The sequence below is a fragment of the Callithrix jacchus genome, chromosome 11, assembly GCF_049354715.1.
Source record: "Callithrix jacchus isolate 240 chromosome 11, calJac240_pri, whole genome shotgun sequence".
Taxonomy (NCBI): domain Eukaryota; kingdom Metazoa; phylum Chordata; class Mammalia; order Primates; family Cebidae; genus Callithrix; species Callithrix jacchus.
This window is the reverse complement of record NC_133512.1, coordinates 11,621,846-11,643,809: the sequence shown is the minus strand read 5'-3', so window position 1 is coordinate 11,643,809 and position 21,964 is coordinate 11,621,846. Positions and strand designations below refer to the sequence as shown.

General features: G+C 42.8%; 1 protein-coding gene across 33 annotated transcripts in view; it reads right to left on the bottom strand.

Moving 5' to 3' along the window:
- HECW1 (HECT, C2 and WW domain containing E3 ubiquitin protein ligase 1) overlaps positions 1–21,964 on the bottom strand; it is a 461,351-nt gene that overhangs the window by 110,270 nt on the left and 329,117 nt on the right. For 9 of the 33 annotated variants that reach the window (XM_078342276.1, XM_078342281.1, XM_078342275.1 and 6 more), the window contains 3 exons: positions 17,802–17,944; positions 12,941–13,041; positions 10,026–11,375 (listed from right to left, as the gene is read on the bottom strand). In XM_078342276.1, coding sequence (XP_078198402.1) covers positions 10,026–11,375; positions 12,941–13,041; positions 17,802–17,944 — 1,594 coding nt within the window. Of the gene's footprint in view, positions 1–4,734; positions 4,837–10,025; positions 11,379–12,940; positions 13,042–17,801; positions 17,945–21,964 lie in introns of all 33 variants that reach the window. The other 24 variants (XM_035253249.3, XM_078342260.1, XM_078342266.1 and 21 more) reach the window with 3 other exon arrangements.

Genomic DNA, 21,964 nt, shown 5'->3' with positions numbered 1-21,964 from the left:
ATTCTAATAATTTCTAAAGAGAAAATCTAATGTTTAATTAATTTATTTCTTTAGATTATGTCCATTCTCACTGTCACACTTGTTGGCTACTCAAATGACAGCAGTGGAAGATTGGAGCATCCTCTGGTGAGAGTTTACACTGCGATGCTGGAGAACACTTTCTTTGTAAATTTAATAGAGGGCAATTAGGTTCAGTGGAAAGAATGGCCCTCAGATGAAAACCAGTTTTAACTACTGTTCTAAAATCCTGGATCTGCAAATTTGGATGACCTCTGTCTTATATTTAGCAAACTTCATCCACTGCCTTTCCTTTTGAGTGGGTGAATGGAAGGAAATTATTCTTAGGGCTTCAAAACAGCCTTTTGATAAGTTGTTAATTAACAGTGCATATTCAACCTGCAGCTGTCAAACATCTCTGACCGCCAAACCAAACCAGTAACTAGGAAGTACCCTTTCGTTGATAAATAACCATCCCAAACAGTAGAGGGAGCCTGAGATTAAAAAAAAAGTTCCCTTCCCAAATTAAAAACAAAATAAAACAAAACAAGAAAACGAAAAGGTGGAAGCATGGATGATTCTCTACATCGTACATGCAGGGGATGGGGTGGGGTGAGGTAGGTGGAAAAGAGCTGGAAGCAATGGGTTCACATCGGAGCGAAACATAGAAGAGCAATGTCTGCTGTACAGAGATGGGCCAAGCTTAAGAGCCACACATCACATTGTGGAAATAGAAGCAGTGTGATAAAGTTATGCTGAAAATGCTCGAAACTAAAGAAGAAGAAAAAGCAAAAATAACTGCAAAGGGAAGAAAACCATCCAGCCTTTTAAGTGGGAAAAGCCATAGCTTTTGGGAGTAGATCAGATATCGACAGTTCCGTTGAAAACTTATCATTCAGGTAATGACATAGCAACTCTCAATTTTTAAGGGAAAAATATATTTGGCATATTTATGGTTTTATATGTATATAGTGTAACTGTTTGTGGCATTATGACTTATGTCTGACCTGACATTGTCAAATCATGCCCAGTGAAAACCAAAGTACCCCTAAACACCAAAGTCAATTTATAAGACAAATGGAAGGAAAGATGTAGGCAGATTGTATAAATATGTCCTAGGAGGTTTTGATTAAAATTGATCTAATGATTATCTAATGATAATCCAGCTGTCAAGTATCAGGTGTAAATGCTAATTAGCTCGTGGATGAAATTGTGTGTACATATGATTACTAGGTAATTATTCTAGATCCAGAAAGTTAAAAATTTTGACGGACCAAACTAATATTACTAAAAGCAATAGGACAATTATTTTTCTTGAATCCAACATGACTGTTGTCCACCAAAAAATGAGCATTAGCCTTTGAAGAGCACTGTGTAATTTAAAATTGAACAAACTGTGCAGCACTGAGTCTGAACCAGGAGACGGTACCACATCCTGCAGACACAGAGCTGAGTGACACATGACCTGCCCTCCAGGAACCTACAGTAACGAAAGGATTCCTTCACGGACGAAGGTTGGGTTTTATAAGTTAAGGGGAAAAGGTAGAAAAGGAAGCTGCCATAATGATAATTTATCACCACACATTTCAATTCCTCATGGAAAAGTGTGGTAAGCCCAACAGCTGGGCTCTTCCGTCAATACATTAAATATCTGGAATGTATTGTGCTAATTATATACTTATATATATTCAGAAAATAATAGCTAAGTGTAATCAGAAATTATGAACATGTTTTCTGGGTTGCTTTGTAAGGAATTTACTTTCACATATTTTGTGACTAAAGAAAAAGCATTCAAAAAGGAACGTCAGGTGTCAACAAGACTTAAAGGGCTTGGCATTGTGAGGCCATGAATTTCCCTAAACGGCCACCTGGAAACAGTAACTTCATGATGCTGGGGCGAGTTATGGAAGTGCAGGTCAGGTGAACTCATTCATGACAGAAGGCTCTGCTGTACACTAAATTACACGTTCTCCACAAAGTCCAAGAACCTGATAATGTATCATATTTAGTTATCATATTAATAAAGGCCCATACAACTGTACATTTTGAACAGCTTTAACAAATGCAATACTATCTCTGAAAGTCTAGACCTTTCTCTTGAACTTCAGAATCACATATCCAATTTTCTTCTTCACATCACTACCTAGATGACATCTCAAATATAAGGTTATCGAAACCGAGGGTTGGATCCACCAAAACCTGCTCTGCCTGCAGCCTTCCCTGCCCACCTCAATTTAATCTCGATCCAGAAAGTTGAAATTTTTGATGGACCCCAAACTCATATTAGTTAGGCAACTCCATCTTTGTAGGTCGAAACTCTTAGGTCATTTTTGTTACCTAGCTTTCCCTCACATCCACATTCAATCTGTCATCAAATGTTCCTTTAAAATACATGTCGAGAATTAGAGCACTCCTCACCACCTCCACTGCTCCCACCCTGGCCCAAACTACCATTGTGTGTCACCTGGGTCGCTTCATAAAGACAGAATCTTATGCTGAATCTCATGCTTCTATTCTTCCTCTTCCCAATTTATTCCCTACACAGCAACCAAGGCAAACTTTTCAAAACCTAAGGCAGACAATGTCACTTCTCTGCTCAAAACTCTACAATGTCCTCCTTTCGTCCGGAGTAGAAGTCAAAGCCCTTAAGTGGTTTACATGGCCCCACGTGGTCTGGGCCTTGCCAGCTCCCTGACCATGTCACCTGTGCCTTCTCCCTTCCTCAGTCTGCTCCAGACACACTGGTCTCTTGTTCCTCAAACTCACTAGGGTGTTTCCACCTCCTGGCTGGCAGTGGCCATTCCCTGTGCCTGCAAAGCCCTTTCTGCCCAACACTGGCAGGGATGACTCCCTTAACCCTCAGGTGTTGTCTTCTCAATGAAGCGTACTCTCACTACTTGGTTTAAAATTGCAAACCAGCCACCACCACACATTCTCAGAGATCCCTCACCCTGATCTATTTTTGCTTTTCCATAGCATCTCATATGCTAGGCCAGTCCCTTTTTAACTATTTTATTGTTTGGTAATCTGTCTTCCACACTCGACTGTAAGCTCCATGAGGGCAGGAATCTATTTTGCTTACCGATAATAGTACCTAGCACAGGGTAAACATACGATTAGTATTTGTTGAATGAGTATCAGCAATAAAGCAATTCTTGACTATTTGAGATTATTTAACAATATTGAGTTGGTAGGATTCATTAACGATTTTTCTAAGATCTCCAATGTTATGTGGATTGAAAATAGAAAACTATCTGGAGAAATTTGTTTTCATTTTTGAAAGTGGTTTATATAAAGTAATTCTTTTACAATGAATTTATATACAATTATTTATAATATTTGCATGTATAACTAGTTATCTGTACTGCATAGATTGGAAGTAGATTCATGCACTGAAAGGTTATTTGTTGTGTGGAAAATGTCCCTTTCCTGGAGAGAACATGCTATACATATTTTTCAAATAAATGTTACCTAGGAAGTATTTATAGTGATGCTAAAATTTTACTCTTCATTTATGGAATGTCCACAAATCAGTGTATAAATAAAGAAATCAGGCATCAAAAGTTCAAGGACATGATGTTTGGCTTGGCCCCTGAAAAACAAATACTGTGTTTCTTTAAATTAGTCCACATATTCAAGATGTTTGCTGATTTCTCACCAGTCAATTATAATTGAATAGAGGAGTGGTATTCCTGTAACATATAACGCATTACCAAGAATAGATGAATTAAGAAATAATCACTTCTCCTTTTGAAAACTGTAACTGCTTCACATTAGCACAGGGAAAAGAATGTAAAGAAACATGGGTTCCTTGCATTCTGAAAAGATTTTGTAGTTGTAAAAATCTATCAAATCTTAAATATTATCTTTGCTTGAAAAATAAGTCTAAACCAAAACAGAGATGTTCTAGAATTCATGAACATAGGTGATGCTAAGTGAATAATGTCTGGGGTGTCAATTTCTTCTATAAATTTATTAAATGGTGTATTATGAGGTTAAAGCTAGAATGGCATCTAGAGACTATCTAGGTCAAACCTTTCATTTAGCAGATGAAGACATTCAAACTTCATTTTAAAAATTTTACAAATGAGAAAACTAAGTCTCTGAGAGATTAAATGAATTTCCCAAGTTCAGATGGCTAGTTAGATAATTATTAATTACATACTACAGTTACCAGGAGAAATGACACTGAATTCTATCTTAAAGATGATATTTTGCCTAGCAACGCCTAGGAACTGCAGAAGAAATTTGAAGCTATTACCTATGGATGCAAGTTATAGTAAGAAAAGTAAGTTCATGTGCCCAGATGGGTTGAAGTTGTTTTAACATATGGCGATGCCTGTGATGTAACAGACCGAATGGAGAACAATAGGATTATTCTATCTTGAACGGCAAATTTTAAATATAAAATATAAAATTTGGGACTTAAAAGTCATGAACAGTTTGCAAAGACTAGTCAAGTCTAATAAAGAAATGCTTTCTATTTCCGAAGTTGAGAGGTGCTGTAAACACTGTATCATCTCCTCAAGATCACAGGGTGAACCCACTAATCAAAAAAGCAAATAGAAAGATCCCAAAAATCCCATCGGTTTTTAAAGTAGGTGTCATGTTGGTTTTTTGTTAACACTGTAAGGCACAGAGTTGGGAAGGACTTTAGATGTTCACACACAAATTCATACTGACCTGCTTAGACTTGATAGGAAGAGTTAAGAACAGATTTTAAAAACTAAAGCTTACTTGGTGGAAGAGGCTCATCGATTGTTGGGTAGTGGTGATGTTCAGGCCTCAGGGAAGGAAGCTGGCTTACTGGCTGGGAATTATGGAGTGTAGGACATTCACCTACGGACAAGACAGTCAATACATTCAGATTCATTCACTGCCGTGGCAACATCATCAAAAAAGCACGACTGTAAAACCACTACAAAAAACAACCCCCGAAGAGTGGGCAATCCATCTGTGTGTGCGTGTCAGTTTGCTACGTTCACAGTCATTTATGAGAGGGGGAAATGTTTTTTTTTAAAAAGAAGAAAATCCAAACATTTCATAACTAGTGATCTGTGCCACACAGTCTAATATGTAGGATTTGAGTCTGATTCTGTAACGACCTGAATTTCCTGAATCAGAAGGTGGCACCAGAAAGGGACACAAGAGAAAATCAGCAGAGCCTGATTTTAGCCCCGTGGAGGAAATAGGCCTGTTTGAGGGAAATACAGCATTTTATAAGGTTCCATAAAAGCTCCTTGGGCTCGTGTAAAACGACACCTCTGCACTTGGATAGGTCTCATCACAGGGCTGCCGAAAGGCCATTTTTCAGGTTTTTGAGGGGAATGAACTCTCGATGGTGCCTTTCCGAGACAGGTCAAGGAGCTGGTGAGCCAAGAATGTAAATTCCTGTAGTAGGAAAGCTAGAGGCTGGGGGGTGAGGGAGGGGAGCCAAGGTGCTGAGGGATCTCAGGACTGTCTGGATTATTTTGAGGAGAAAGACAAGCCAGGGTGCTCTGGAAAGAGGAAAGGACAAGAGACAAAGGAAATAGATAAAAAGCAGAAAGACCGTGACAGGAAAGCTCAAAACACAGAAGTGGGAAAGGAGGAGGAAGAAAGACAGACATGGAGAAATTTTAGAAATAAACATTATATCCACGGGATGCATGCCTCAGATTATTAAAAGGAAACCTACAACCGCCATAGCTCATACTGTTCTCAGTTCAGACTTATAATGAACTGAACAATGTTCTGAAGTGGTGTCCTCAGGCATGTAGGGCAGCCATGCAGAAGGCAGGCCTGCAGCACCAGCTGCTTGGGTCACAAAAGCAGAGGTCAGTGCTCTTGATCTTTGCAGGGCCAGAAGGGCCCAGGAAAAGGGACAGCCAGCTATCAGAACGTTCCTCCTGCCTCACACTCTGCTGGTTTTCTTGCAAAACCCTCTTAGGGCCAGAGGGCAAAGGTCAGGCCTTTTCCTTCTGTCCTCTGCTGACGGAAATATCAAGTGTTCCATTATCCACTGGGTCAAAAAGGAGAGAGACTGAAAAATGGTGGTCAAATGGTTGTCAGATCTCCAATGCTGAATATTTCCTAGAATAACCTCACATGGAAAGGATGATTATTTCTTCTCATTCTAGTTCTATAGACCTGATCAAAAAATAAAAATAAGTTAATTTAGGAAGAAAGGTGGGTTTAATTTTCTGATTTAATTCCTAGAGCTAACTGGCAAACAGAAGCAGAGGTATATTCAGTAACAAAGGGTCCTTTTACATGTTCACTACATAACATTATTTGTTGAGCAAATCCTGGTATGTTACACAAATCTTCTGGGTTCTTAGAGATGCTAACAGAAAACAAGGAAGGTTCCCCTCGTGCTGGCACCCAGTTCCTTGTGGACAGACTGCTGTTTCAAAGATGGGTGCTGTGTTTAAGTGGATACCACACTCATGTTTGTGTGTATATGTGTTTAGTGTCAGAAATTCAACAAAACCATGGTACAGTTGTTATGTCATCAGCTGCTGCATCTTTAATTTAGTTTCTTTAAAAACAACAATTGACTTACCTCTTGAAATTAATGCAACCAATCAGGTTAATTACTCCTCCAAGCTAGTGGAAATACAATATTGTCGACTGCCTGGGGTTAATGGAGCTGATCCCACCTGCTTGTGAACCCCAAGCAAATGCAATGATGTGACCGACATATCGCAGCCGACTGAATGGATGGAGGCACTGAGGAAGCAAGCAGTTGTATTCTGCACAGGGACGGGGCTCCACATCATCACCCTTGCCTCAAACACAAAGCAAGTGTTGAAACCCTTCAGAACCTTCCAGAAGAGCTATTTCTCAGCTAAAAGCAACATCCTTTTAAATTCCCTTCTGTTTTTAAATAACATTACCTAATTGTAGAGAAAAACAGGTTGCCTCGCATATTATTTGAAGCAAAGTGATTTACACCTAATAATGTGAAAAATTTTCCTTGAATTACAAAGTGCGGGAAATGCAAATTCAAAGGATTGTTTCAGATGCTTTATACAACACCATTTAATCAGTTAACCTCACTGCCTGTTTGCCTGGAAGAACCCTCACTCGGTGGGAGGCAGAGTACTTTTGTAGTATCATCTCATTTAATTTTCTCAACAACCCTTTGAGGGAGATTCTATAATTATAACCATTTTGTACATGAGGAAACTGAGGCACACAGCAGCTAGGTGACTTGGCGTGGAAGTGGGAGGACTGAATATAGAGCAAGGAGGCCTGACTCCAGGGTCTGAGCTCATATCCATGAGATTATATTACTCTTTTCATTCATCTGCAGAAGGTCTTTTAAGAACTATTTTAAAGTGGACTTTAAAAAGGGAGGTATTTATAGAAGGAAGTGAAGAAAAAAGCATGAAAAGCACACTAGCCTGTATGGTTGTCAGTTCAGGCTTAGAACAGTGTTCTTCCACAAATTGCTGCAGCCTCATTTATGTGGGCATGTAGACAACAAATCCACCTGGGTTAATCTAATGCAGTTTCTTTTTTTGAGACAGAGTTCCACTCTTGTTGCCCAGGCTGGAGTGTAATGGTGTGGTCTCGGCTCACTGCAACCTCTGCCTCCCAGGTTCAAGTGATTATCCTGCCTCAGCCTCCTGAGTAGCTGAGATTACAGGTGCTGACCACCGTGCCCAGCAATTTTTAAAATATATTTTAGTAGAGACAGGGTTTCGCCTCATTGACCAGGCTGGTCTTGAACTCCTGACTTCAGGTGATTCACCCACCTCAGCCTCCCGAAGTGCTGGGATTACAGGTGTGAGCCACCACACCTGGCCATCTAGTGCAGTTTCTACAGTGAAGGAATTTGCAATCTTAGAAGTCAAAGCGAAGGGGCGATAGGATTTCTTATGGAAGCAGTGGGCATCCACACAATCACATATCAGGCAGGTCACGTCAAAGCCTTGCTTTCTTGAAGCACCTGCTGTTGTGAAATCTGGTGGCAAGTGAGGGACAGTCCCACAACGTAGATGCTGTTAGCTCAGGGACTCACTGCTGAATGGGGAAGGCTGGCTGGGAAGAGGTCACATACCAGCGCATGCACAGCCTTCAGGAGATCAAGAGACCCTTTGGGAATCTTCCTATTTCCCCTTGCAATCACTATAGTGAAGGATGTAGGTGCTTCTTGACCTTTTCTGAGTTTATATTCTGCAGAGTTCAGGAATTTAGACATTTCTTTAGAAACTGCCAATGCCAATGCAGAGATGTCCACTGTGTCCCTGAACACTTCCTGCTCTTCCACCTGCTAGACTGTTAGCCTCTCAAGGGCATGGACATGCCTTTTTTGTTTGCAAAACATGCTCTTAAATAAATTCACACTGAGCCAGTTTTCAATTTACGATGTATAGATTACCTCCCAACATGGGGTCCAAAAGACACTAAAACAGGGTTATATGGTTCTAAGCTAAGAAAAGTGTCAGTACATTTTTCAATACTAAAAAAAAGTCTTTTAGTGAGAACAGTTATTTGATTGTTTACCTCTTGACCTACAAAGCCTAAAATATTTACTACCTGGTTATTTATAGAAAAAGTTTGCAGACCTTCGTAATCCAACATCGCTGCCAGCTCCTACCTGTGCCTTTAGGGAATCCCCCAGCTCCTTTTGTTGTATTATTTTTAATTAGGCTGTAATTATTGAGTAATGTCCATTCCTCACCTGATGCCAATCCATCTTCCTGTGCCCAGCACATTTCATCTGGCCTAGAATAAAGGAGGGCCTCAAAACATCCTTGTCAAAGAAAGGCATTTCCCATTCCATTCTCCTCACAGGAGGGATTTTCCATCCCACTCCTCAGGGGTTCCTTTCCATGCTGTTTTACCTTTCTGCCTGCGTTTCTTTTTCTCTACCAATTTCCTTGCGTTTCTCATTATCGCACATGCCACTCTCTCATTCTTTTTCTGAAATGTGGAAGCGGGCATTATTGATACTTAAAATTATTTTTTTAATGCTCACTTTAGCTCCTGTTCAAAAAAACTTGTAGGCACCAGGGGTTTGTTTACGTGCTAAGTATTCAAACATAAAGAAACACAACTCTGGCCCTTGATGAGCTTACAATCTGCAGAAAATATCCCCGCCTTTTGTGGGCGGCTAATTTCAACAGCAGAAGAGCAAAATAGCAGAGGCTATGTTTTTCTCTTTTAAAACAACTGAATTATTTCATATTATTATGTGACTTTTCAATTTTTTTTCCCCATTATGCCACTGTCACTTGACTGGAAGATAGTTCCCCCTCATGGATAAGGAAATGCAAATTAATTTCACATATTGTTCTGCAGGCATGACTAAAGAAAACTTTGGTTAAAACACAGAATACATTTAAACTAACGGTGGCAGGTTTTGGATTCGATTCTTATTGGAAACAAAGTGATTTATACACAACCATGTTATTTTTCCCTTCTATCAGCCAGAATAGCAAACAAATACAAGAACAACAACAACACAAAACTCACAGTAATAAGAATTGAGTGGACAGAAACAATGACAAATACATGTAGGCTAGACATATCTACATGTATGTACATGAGCTAGTTGAGTTCTAAAACAGAGGTAAAGTCTGTTCTTCAACTAATATGAACATCTATTGCTAATCTTCCACGTGCTTTGGAAGTCAGCAGATATTTACACATTATCCATTTAATGTAGATAATTTCCCACATGTATCATTTGACACTAGTCTTGGGGCTCTGGCTGCTGCCGAGACTAGGATAACATGTACACTAACCAGTTCTGGTGATTAGTTGAAACAAACAGCAGCACACATACAAGTGCACGCTCACATCCAACCAGTCGTAATTCCTGGTGTGTATCTGAGACCTGGTGGGGTGTCAGCTACTCAGTCATCTATACTCATACACAGATACACATGCACACATATATGTACAAGACAGGCATACATTGCTCCAGCAACCCCGTTTGACACCGATCCCCCGCCCTCTTGTTTTTAAGCTGTGCTGCTGACACCTGTGTCCCCCTGACGGTCCTATTCTCACTCTGATCAGGTTTGAGGTCTAACCTTCTCTCCGATTGCTTGGACCTGCCACGGGGGATTCCAGACCTTCCGGGGTTCTTCCCATGTGCCCGCTAGGGGCGGCCAGCTCGTCTTGCCACGGCCCAGCGCCGTTCGTGGACTCCGGGTCCAGCTCAGGACTCTGCATGGAGTCGGGCACCGACTCGAACGCGCTGTTCTCTTCGTCGTCGTCGTCTTGCGAGGAGAAGACCGTGCTCTCGGAGATCTTGGCGCTGTCTACGGAGGAGAAGCGCGTGTGGCTGGCGAACCTGTTGCCATTGTAGCAGGAGGGGCTGTAGCAGGAGGCGCTGTAGCACGAGCTGCTGTAGCAGGACGTGCTGTAGCACGAGGAGCTGTAGCACGAGGGGCTGCAGCAGGACGCGTCACAGCCCTCGCAGCTGTGGTCCCCGCCTTGCCTGGGGCTGGAGTCGCTCTCGCTCCCGGTGCTGGGGTGCGTGTCGCCATCCGGGGCCGCGCCGTTGGCCAGGCTGGGGAAGTGGCCCCCGGAGTGGCCAGGGGGCACTGTGCCTGGGGTAGCCCCCTCGGGCTCTTCTCCGTCCTCTTCCAGGGCAGACGGGTCAGCGGCCACCGTGTCCACCTCACTGAGTCCATCCTTCTCTGAGGAGTCCTTTAGGGTGGACTCCTCCGTGCCGTCCTCGTCCTCTGCCGCGCTGCTGCCCTGGGCCGAGGGCATGCTGTGCAGCAGGGTGTGGATGCGGATGTAGTGTGTCCTCGGGGTCTCGGGGTCCCCACAGGCCGACGCGATCACTGTCTCCAGCTCGGACACAGGCAAGGAGCAGGGCCTGCTTTTTCTCTTCACCGAGGCCCGCAGCTGTAGCCTGCCCTCTCCCTGCTCCAGGGCAGACACATCTCCCTCCTCCTCCTCCCGCTCCTTCTCTTCCTCCCTTCCAGCCCGGCTCTGTGCCATGGTTTCCTCCTCCACGTGCTCCTCCTCGGTGCTGGCTGGGACTTCACCATCTTCCAGCAGCAGTGCTGACGCCTCCTCACCCAGGTCCAGCTGCTCGGCCAGCTCTTCTGCACTCAGGGCAGGCTGGATGTCCTTTTGCACCTGGGCCAGGAGCTCCCCAGCCCCTTCAGGTCCCACAGAGACCACACCCTGGTCTCCTGTCTCTGTGATGATTGCTGCTTCCTCAGTTGGTCTGGAAAGCTCCATGCTCTGGTTCCCTGGACCATCTGGGACACTGCCCTCACCCAGCTGCTCTGGTTTCCAGCTCTCAGAGGGCTCTGGGGCCTCAGCACAAGGATCCCCACTGCCGTTTTCCACCACATTGTTCATGGGGCTGTCCTGAATTTGGGCTGACTCAGGCTCGGTACTCAGGGAAATCTCCTCATCATCTGCTGGCAAGAAGAAAAACATGTCATTTCTCCCGGAAGAGAGCATTGTGGTGTTAGAATACCCTGTGGGACATGTAAGCCATCACTAAGGGATTTCTACATTAGGATATTGAATATAGGTTGATAAGAGTTTCTCACTGGCCAGAGCTCTAGTGAGAGATTCTATAAGAATGAGTTCTTGCTATGTTAACAACAACTTGCAGTCATGGATATATTTCCGAAATCTGTTTCAAGGGAATTCATCTTTTGGTTAAAATGCCCAAAGCCTAGCACTAATGCAGTTCTGGGCACATAGTAGGTACTCAACAGCGTTTGACACACAGAATAACTTCCAGAGATGAGGGCAGTAGTGGAGTTATTTATAGATCCTTAATGCTTATATTTAGTTAATTGTATTTGCTCAGAATGTTTCCCTATGCTTAGGTCCTGCAGGGTGGCATAAATGGTAAGCAGGGTTCTCAGGCAACCAGAGAGAAGCAAAAGGCTGGATGAAGAATGGGAGCAACCACAGCCATTCAATAGCTCAGGCTGGGCTGTTCCCAACATTTGGAGTTTATTCCGATAAAAAAATGAACAAGGTCTTCATCCCAAGCGGTCATTGAAGGGGAAGCAGCCAGTGTCTTACTCTACCTTCTGCAGCTGCTCTACTGGATTCCTGCCAGATGTGAACTTCCCATTTCAAATGCACTAGCGCAATTCACTAGTCAAAGAAAAACAGTTCCTCTGGTGAGCTGTAAAGCTGTCCTTAGGGCTACACCAAAGGAAGAGACACTTTTACTCTCAGAATGTAGGAAAAGGCTGAATGTGAAAAGACCAGACAAGGTGTTTTCTTACAGTCTAAGTTGTATATTGCCATAGGAAAGTACACCTGGAGTTTAATGAGTGGGCAGTGATAACCTCCAGCTCTAAGTTCTCAAGAGCTTCATTAGATTTAACAGCAACTTGTAAATGGTCCAGGAGGTCCTAACAGCTCTCAGTGTGATCTATGGGGGCTGCAGAAGCAGAGCAAAAGTAGAATTATTCGAAAATCTGTTTTAGCATTAAATGGAACATGGATGATTCTGGAGTTTTCTGTCCTATTTATATTTTCATTTTTTTCTGTGATATTATAAAAATTCATTGTACAATTATAGTTCTTCAACATGACATTTTTCAGCAACTGGCTGGTCTATATCTAGTTACTAGGTAGAAAGATGTTTCACGTTCATTCATTCATTCATTCATGTATGTGATGATTAAACACCTATATGGGTGCCAGGAATAGGATGATAAATAACACAGAGCTACCTATTCATGTTGGCCTCATTGTTAATCTTCAGTCCACTCACTGTCTACCCTCTACCTTTGGGTCACTGGAATGAAAAGGAACCTCTCCATCAAGGGGACAGCAACCTGGCTTCTGGAATAGATCACTGGCTTCTGGGCCTCAAATGGAGAAGATAGAGAGCTGTAAAACCTAAAGCCTAGGCATGTCTGGAGAGAACCATGGTTATTGCATTTTAGAGAAAGGAACCACACTTATGACACTAGCCTAGGACAAGACATGAAGTTCATGCTGAGAGTACCTGGGTGGATGGAGGAAGTGATCTCAAATCGGAATTGCAGCTGTCCACTCACATGATCTGTTGGAAGCCTGCGGCCAAGTGTGTAGCTGACCACCCTATCCCTAGAAGGAAATAAGCGCCATCACAGATCTGGTCAATACCTCTCCTCCTAATGATCATGCAGTGTGCTTTCCACACAGTGAGTGAGGCACGCAAGCCCAGGGAAGTCCCGATGGGCTCAAAACTGTAAGGAAGTCCTTATTGAATACAGATGCCCCTCGACCTCCCATGGATTATGACCTGATAAACCCATCAAAGGCTGACAATACTGGCACATTAAAAATGCATTTGATACATTTATTAAATATGCATTTAATACATTTAATCTACCAAACATCATAGCTTAGCCTAGCCGACCTTAAAAGTGCTCGGAACACTTACGTTAGCCTAAAGGTAAGCAAAATCATGTAACACAAAAACTATTTTATAATAAAGCATTGGATATCTCATGTAATTTGTTGAATACAGTATACTGTAGAGTCCAGTATCACTTGTTGATCCTGTGATCATGTGGCTGACTGGGAGCTGTGGCTTGCTGTTGCCGCCAGCATCACAAAAGTGTCATGCTGTGTATCGCTAGCCTGGGAAAAGATCAAAATTCAAAATTCATGGTTTCTGCTTTTTCTGCTAAATGCATATAGCTTTCGCACCTTTGTAAAGTAAAAAAATGGTTGAGTTCAACTGAGTGTCCGTATTCTAAAGCAGGGGTGGGCAAACTACAGCCCGTGGGCTAAATCTGGCCCACCACCTGTCTTTGTGTGCTTGTGAGCTTTTACATTTTAAATGGTTGGAAAAAGAAACAAAAGAAGAGTAACATTTTGTAGCATGTAAAAATTATATGAAATTCAAATTTCAGTGCCCATAAATAAAGTTTTATTGGAGCACGGCCATGCTTGTTAGCTTACGGATTGTCTGTGGCAACTTTCATGCTATACTGGCAGAGCTGAGTAGTTTAGACATGGACTGTGGGCCTTGCAAAGCCTAAAATATTTACTACCTGGCCCTGTACAAATATAGTTGGCCAACCTGTGCTCTAAAACAGAGAGAAAGAGAGAATAAAAAAAGACAAGGATGTCCTTGGCCTGCTTTTCCTGTGCAGACTGCCATTTTCCAAATATGTCCTCAATGATGGACAGTGCCAGCAGATGCATATCCTGTGGTATATATGTAATATCTAAGAAAGGGTGCTGTCATGGTTACTGAAGAGCCTGTGGGAGCCACAAAACGGCAGCTGCTCCAGGACGGAGCAGAGCGAGACTTGTGGGCTGGGTTCTCTGGCTCGTGACTTCCACTTAACACCAATGGTGGGCTCCCACATGTAGACACCCAAGTCTCCATCCTGGACTTCTGTGCCATCCCCTCTACCCACTCACAGCAATTTATAAAAAGAAAACTTTAATTATAAAAAGAAATTTAAATACTTTCTTATAAATTATAAGAAATTTATCATTTCTTAATTATAAAAAGAAATTACACAAAGTATAAAAGGAAAACTTTCTAGATGCAGTCAACCTGAAACACTGTTATACTATCATTAACAATACAGCTTCAGCCTAGCAAATTGCCCCTCACCTTGGCCTAAATAGGAAGAGTGACTGCCTTAGGATATATAGGAGTTACCAAACCCAGGGACCCAGTAATAACAAACAGCCCCAAACCAGTCATTATTCAGATGACCCTGCATTTATTCCATTTGGTCATTTGTGACATGAAAATAAAAGGATAAATCACTGGCTGATAGTGTTGTAATGTTTCTTTCTAGAAAACACTGACATTATGAGACAAACAACATATATCCCAACAAGCCCCTGACTTAAAATTGTTCTTTGATAAGCCATGCTTTGGTGTTTGGAGCTCCTCAGAAGTCAATGAAGTAAAGCATTATATGCAGAAAAAAATAGGAGGAGTCTCAGTATTCTGTCTATTTAGAAAGAGCCTGGTCAATATTATGAAGTAGGTCGATGACGACCAAAGTCATCCTGAACCCAAAACTTCATTGAAGTCAGGGGAGGCCTAAAGACAATCAGACAGTGGCACGCAAATCACATTTATTACGCTTTGCATTTACTTTCTGGGCTTTTATTTCCTTTGCTTTTCACCCACGAAACAAATATTTTTTGATCCCTGCCATGTGAAAGTTGCTGCGGTTGATAAAAAGCATGTCATACGCCGCCTCTGCCTTTAAATAGCTTATGTCCAGCTAGGGGCATAAGGTAGGACCCCTAAATAATGGTTCAAGGTAGCCGGTGACACTTCAATGTGAAGGCGAGATGGTTAGAGTTAGAGACAGAGAGCTGAAGCCTGGGATGTTACAGCCAAGGAATGAAGGGAACATTGGAAATGAGGGTGTGTGTGTGCCCAGGGGGGAAAGGCGCAAATGTCTGAGGACAGGGAGGGAGCCGATACAGATGGAGCCAAACGTTTCAGAAAGGATGCAGGGGGCTTTATGGGGAGTGCACGTGCAGAGGGCAGAGGGCATTCGCTTTTGTTATGGTGCACTCTGGGGTTCTGCCATTGCTCAGGCTGCATAGCTACGGCTTCCATGGCCACACCCCAACACTCTGCTCCTACCCATGTTGGGACACCTCTGGAAGGGGCAACACTGCAAAAATGGCCACCAGGGGCTGTGGAAGCAGAAGGCTTTGGAGGAGGAACTGCTCTGCCATGCCGCAACTGGACAGTCTGTCATCCCATTGAAGAGGGTGGGAGGAAAACGCCTCCATGGCTTGCTGTTCCTTCCTTTTTGGAGAGGTCCAAGCTCAATCACACTCCATCTGTGCTCTCCATTTCCCCAGGTGGCAAGAACACTGGGAAAATCATAGCTAACCTTCTTCTGGTCTGGGACACCCTTTTCTACCTCAGGTACTTGCTTTCAGCTGGGGATGTGCCTTTCCACAGTGGGAGGCTGGGAGAGCAGGACAGTGCCAAGAAGGTAAGATCTGGCAGCTTGGGCTTAGGAGAGAACTCAGTATGGGAGGGCAGAGGGGTTCTGTGGCTGCAGCAAGCTGGGGAGAGAAGTTCTGTTCCACAGGTACGAATCGCTATGTAATGCATGCTGGGTGGTGGTGCACTGGGTGCTGGGGTAGAAAGAATCCTACACAACCCCTGGTTTGTTCTCCAGCCCATCGCCTGGCAGAGGTGTTAGCAGCCAGGAGGGCAGAGAAGGAGAGAAATGAAAAGTGTGGCCCACGATAAACTAGAGAGTCAATCCCAGGAACCCTGAAAGAAGCCTGTTGTGCAGGGGCAGACCTCGGGCTTTGGAGAGACACAGGTGTGAGTCTGACACTGCCTGCATCTCTGCCACCCACAAGCCTTGGGCTTGCATAATTATTGATTGTTTTGAAGCCGTGTTTCCTCGTGGAGGAATGGTGATAATGCTGTCACAGAAGCATTATGAGGACTAAATGAAACAGAAAAGATCACAAGGAGGCCGGGCGCGGTGGCTCCAGCCTGTAATCCCAGCACTTTGGGAGGCCGAGGCGAGTGGATCACGAGGTCAACAGATCGAGACCATCCTGGTCAACATGGTGAAACCCCGTCTCTACTAAAAATACAAAAAATTAGCTGGGCATGGCGGCGCGTGCCTGTAATCCCAGCTACTCAGGAGGCTGAGGCAGGAGAATTGCCTGAACCCAGGAGGCGGAGGTTGCGGTGAGCCGAGATCGCGCCATTGCACTCCAGCCTGGGTAACAAGAGTGAAACTCCGTCTCAAAAAAAAAGAAAAGATCACAAGGAATGCCATTTCCTTCTGAGTTCCTACTACGTGCCAGTGACTGTGCTAGGCTCTTTATGGACACTTTTTGTCTGTGTAATCCTCACAACCATGAATGACAAGCGCAAATTCTGTGTATGACACGTGACTGTAGCTCCATAAACTCAGCTCCCTTTGGCTGGAGAGTTAACGGCAGGCCTCTGTGTACCCCGCTGCATATCCGCCATAAGCTTCCAATTATTACTAAGTGTCCTTACGATAATCATCCGTGATTCCGAAGTCCTAATAATCCAAACAACTTTAAGACATTTGGAAATTCTGCATAGTTTTTCTCATTCTGCTATCTTTGTAAGGGTTACATTGTAAGTGTATGTTTATCGATAGAAAGCTTTATTTAGTGTTTTGAAATGTAGTCCCTGTCACCTAAAGATATATGTCTTATACGTAGGGCTGTTATGGGTCATAGTCCACTTCAATGAGAACCATGAGTGGACATGAATGTAAAAGAGAAAAAGCACAGAAACACATTCTCATATACAGCTGAACTCTGTGAGCATCTTCACTGCTGTCATTCCATGAGAGTCACGCTTTCAAGTTCTCATCCATGCAGATCCTACCGTCTTCTAAGTGAGACACTCCTCTAGTAGTTACCCAGTATTTCATCTTGTTATGGAAATGTCACATACGATTAAATCTTACATGCCAGACTGTACATAAGATTTCATATGAATGAAATAATATTCCTCAGAGTAAAGCAAACTTCAGTTTCTATCTGTCCAGAGAAATGCCCCATTGAGGGCTTCTTTTAGTACCGTTTAATACCTCTAAGAGGGTTTTTTGCTCTCTTGGGTAAGTGACCAGGGTTACACAATCAAGTGGAAAGGGAAGCATCTGTTTAATCGAACAAACACGTTTTGTTCAATTACTGTTTTTGTTCGATTAGGTTTTGTTTGATTAGGCAGGCAACATAATTAGTAGGAAAAGCTAAGGAAATATAATGACACCGTTTTGACTCTCTGTGAGAGTATACTATTGCAGCCTACAGGCCACCGTTGGGCACAGGCTGTTGGCGGGAACCTAGTGATAGTAAGAGCTCAGTCACAGGTTTACCCTATGGCGTGTCTCTCCAGGAGTCTTTGAACGGGCATCGACAGCTTTCCCAAGAAGCGTTTGATGATGGGGCGGCTCTTGGCAAACTTGTCCTTCACCTCAATTTCCAGCACGTCAGTGGGCAAGGACACAAAACTGAATTGCTGCAATGAAAGAATATGTCACATTAATTAACTGAGAGGTTGGAGGGCTGGCCAGTTCCCCGTCCATCTGCCTTGATGCTGCCCCTGTGAAACACCCCAGCATATTATATAAATATACATTTATACAAAGGTCTTAGAAACGTGGTGAGCCCTATTTACTCAGTAAATGAGGGGCAGTGATAAGATGCTTCCTCAGGGCTTAAAATTAGGCTTATTCTTTGAGATTCAAACAGGAAAATCAGCACACTTTAAAGAGAAAGAATGCTACCAAAGCCTCACCATACTTGATTGAAGGTACTATCATATTTAAAGAAGGAACAAGCACAAACTCACCTGTAATTAAGAAAATGTACTTTAAATCAACAATACAATATATTTTTCGTGATCATGATGGAAGGGATTTCTAAAAGTTTGGTAATACCCTGCATCCTTGGGAGGGGGAAGAGACAAGAATTCTCACACTATTTTGGTGGGAATGCAAATCGATTTGACTTTTGGCAAGGAAACTGGCAATATTTACTGGCATTTAAACTGCAACTCCCTTCAACCTAGAATTGTATTTGTATGGGTTTTCCTTCTGAATTAACTCGCACAAGTGTGCAAAAGATACATTTCAAAGGCTGTTTATTGGAACATTATTAGCAATAGCAAAAGACTGGGGAAAACCCAGAACTGTTTACAAATAGGAAACTGGTTAAGTGAAGGCTGATAAATCTTTGAAACTGAGAACTCTGCCATCCTTAAAAAGAAAGGGGCAAATCGACATATACTGACATGAAAAGACAGCTGACGAATGAAGTGAAAAAGCAAAGCGCAGAAGAATATGAAGAGTAGGATCCCATCTGTACTTTGAACTGCAGAGAAAACGTCTGGAGGGGCACATTCCAAACTGAACTCCAGGAAGTGGGCCGGTAGGGGAGGGAGAAAGCAGGTCTTTTACACTTTACTTCATTTGATTCTAAAGTCCTCATTTGTTAGCCGGCTGTGGGCACCTGTAATCCCATCTACTTGTGAGGCTGAGACAGGAGAATCCCGTGAACCTGGGAGGCAGAGGCTGAGACTGCACTGCTGTACTCTAGCCGGGGCAACAGAGAGAGACTCTGTCTCAAAACAATATACACAAAAGTTAAAAAAAAGTAGTCGTTTGTTAAATAGTGTATGGTGTGACTTTTTAAATAAAACAACAACAATTAAAGAAAGACTGTGACCCTTAGAAGTTGGCTTGGCCAACATTAAAAGTGCAAAAAGGAGACTCGGGAAGGAAAATGTTGGCATTGCTCAGCGCAAACTATCTGGGGGGAGGAAGTCTTTTTTTTTTTTGAGACGGAGTTTCGCTCTTGTTACCCAGGCTGGAGTGCAATGGTGCGATCTCGGCTCACCGCAACCTCCACCTCCTGGGTTCAGGCAATTCTCCTGCCTCAGCCTCCTGAGTAGCTGGAATTACAGGCACGCGCCACCATGCTCAGCTAATTTTTTTGTATTTTTAGTAGAGACGGGGTTTCACCATGTTGACCAGGATGGTCTCGATCTCTTGACCTCGTGATCCACCCGCCTCGGCCTCCCAAAGTGCTGGGATTACAGGCTGGAGCCACCGCGCCGGGAGGAAGTCTTAATAAGGTTACAGTACCTTAATCAAGGGCTGTGAAACACCTGAAATAGACACATAGTTTCTTTTACTCTGATGAATCCTAACAGCAATCTTTTAACTTTGATTGATTTCTATTTATAGAGATTAACTATGTTGGGCATAACAATGTGAATATCTTCTCCGCGGCAGTCAGGAGGAGCTAGCATCCTGACGCTGCACTAACAGCCAACTTCCAAGTCTCAGGGGCTTTCACTTGTATTTCTTGCCCACATTCTCTCTGTGAGCTGATGGAGCAGACACCCTCTTGAGCATCACCAGTTACAGTGACAGAGGCAAGGAGAGTTTCCCCTGCAAATAAGTGTTCAGTTCCAAACAGCTCCTCAGAGCTAGACACAGGCTCCAGTCACCCTCAGGGAGCAAGCAGTATAATCCTATAGGGTGCCTAGGAGGCAGAGAGCAGAAATATTTGACAACTAGTACTAATGAGTTCCACAGTGACCATGTGGTACATCTGATTTCTATTGTAAATTAGTTTTAGTTAACTCCTATACAACTCCTAAGAACGAATTATTCCCAGTACTGAGAAAACTTGATTATGGGTAAGTCAAGTTTGAGGATCAAACCCAGGAATAGGTACTACTCTAAAAAGACCCAAGTGAGAATCCAGCCCTGCTGGAGTCCTGTCTCAAGTCCTTAAAACTGTGTATTTGGTCCAGTGATTCCATTCTGGAGTACATCACATCTTCTAACAGAAATGCCCGACAATAGGTTAGGTACACTGTGATATATACATATAATAGAATAGTTTATACTTCTCTAAATTATAATAATGTACATATAAATATGTATAATTACATGTAACGCTAAATGCTAATAAGATGGAAAATGCTTGTTTGCAGTGTTAAGTGACAAAAGCAGGAAAACCACAATTCGTGATCACAATTACAGGAATTACATGAATTAAAAAAACTGGAAAAATGACAGCAGATTTTAATAGCAGTTGTTTTACCAATTAAGAATATATTTTCCCCATTTCCTTTTGCTGTATTTTCCATGCTTTCTATAATGACCTATTATTTTCACAAGGAAAAACAATCATCTTTATTAAAATGAGACTATTTCTACCTACAGTAGCTTACCTGGGACACTGAAGTGAGCTTATCAAAATGTATTATGAAATGTACTGGCAGCTTCTGGGTTCTTTCCTCCCTCCACAAGAACTTTCTTCTTAACTTCTCTTCGCACACCCATCCTGTCATCTCGGACATAAAACTCTCTCCCAGCTGGGCCCTTGTCCCCATGCCACGGTTATTGGAGTCCATATAAGCCCCCGGCTAGGTCAGGCTCTGTTAAGCTAACTAGTGAGTAGTCCTGAAAATGTACAAGTCTGTCTGTTTGTGGACCAGCTACTTGCACCCATGAGCCTCAAGCCAGTATCACGGATTTCACCTGGCTGCCCTGACCTGGCCTTTACTTCAAGCCTCTGAAGTACCTCTGGAGTGAGTTAAAATTGGCTTTATTCCGAGCTCTGCACATCCAAGTTCTGGACGCTGTCATTCACAACCTCTCCAAACCTCAGCATCTTCACCTGCAGCATGGGAAAAGGAGGCCCATGGCATGTTAGATGACGTTTCCTCTCTCCATTCCAGACCCTCCCTGATGCGTGCTTTACTATTGCCTTTTCCATTTGGCTCTCTGGTTATTGAACTTGAAGTTTACTAACTCATTTCAGCTGGCCTTTAACAGCCAATTATCCTGTACAGCTGTTTGTAATAACCTACAGGCCTATTCCAAATGCTCAGTACACAGACAAAAGCTATGACTGTCCTACTGCTAATGCCCACTCTGTCTTTGTTTTCAGAGAAATGGCCACTTCCTGGTCAAAAGAGAAATTTGTGAACCCTATCTGCAAAAGGTTTTTTTCTTCTTTGAGAAGCCAAAACCCATCGGTATGTTGTATCCAGACCCATCTCACATGCAAGGATACACAAAGACTCAAAACAAAGGGATGGAGAAAGATCTACCAACCAAATGGAGAGGAAAAAAAAAAAGTAGGAGTTGCAATTCTTGTCTCTGATAAAATAGACTTTAAAGCAACAAAGACCAAAAGAGACAAAGAAGGACATTATATAATGGTAAAAGGATCAATTCAATAAGAAGAGTTAACGATCCTAAATATATATGTACCCAATACAGGAGCACCCAGATACATAAGGCAAGTTCTTAATGACTTACAAAGAGACTTAGACTCCCACACAATAATAGTGGGAGACTTCAACACTACACTGTCAATATTAGATAGATCAATGAGACAGAAAATTAAAAAGGATATCCAGGACTTGAACTGAGACCTGGAACAAGTAAACTTAATAAACATTTACAGAACTCTCCACCCCAAATCCACAAAACATACATTTTTCTCAGTATCACAT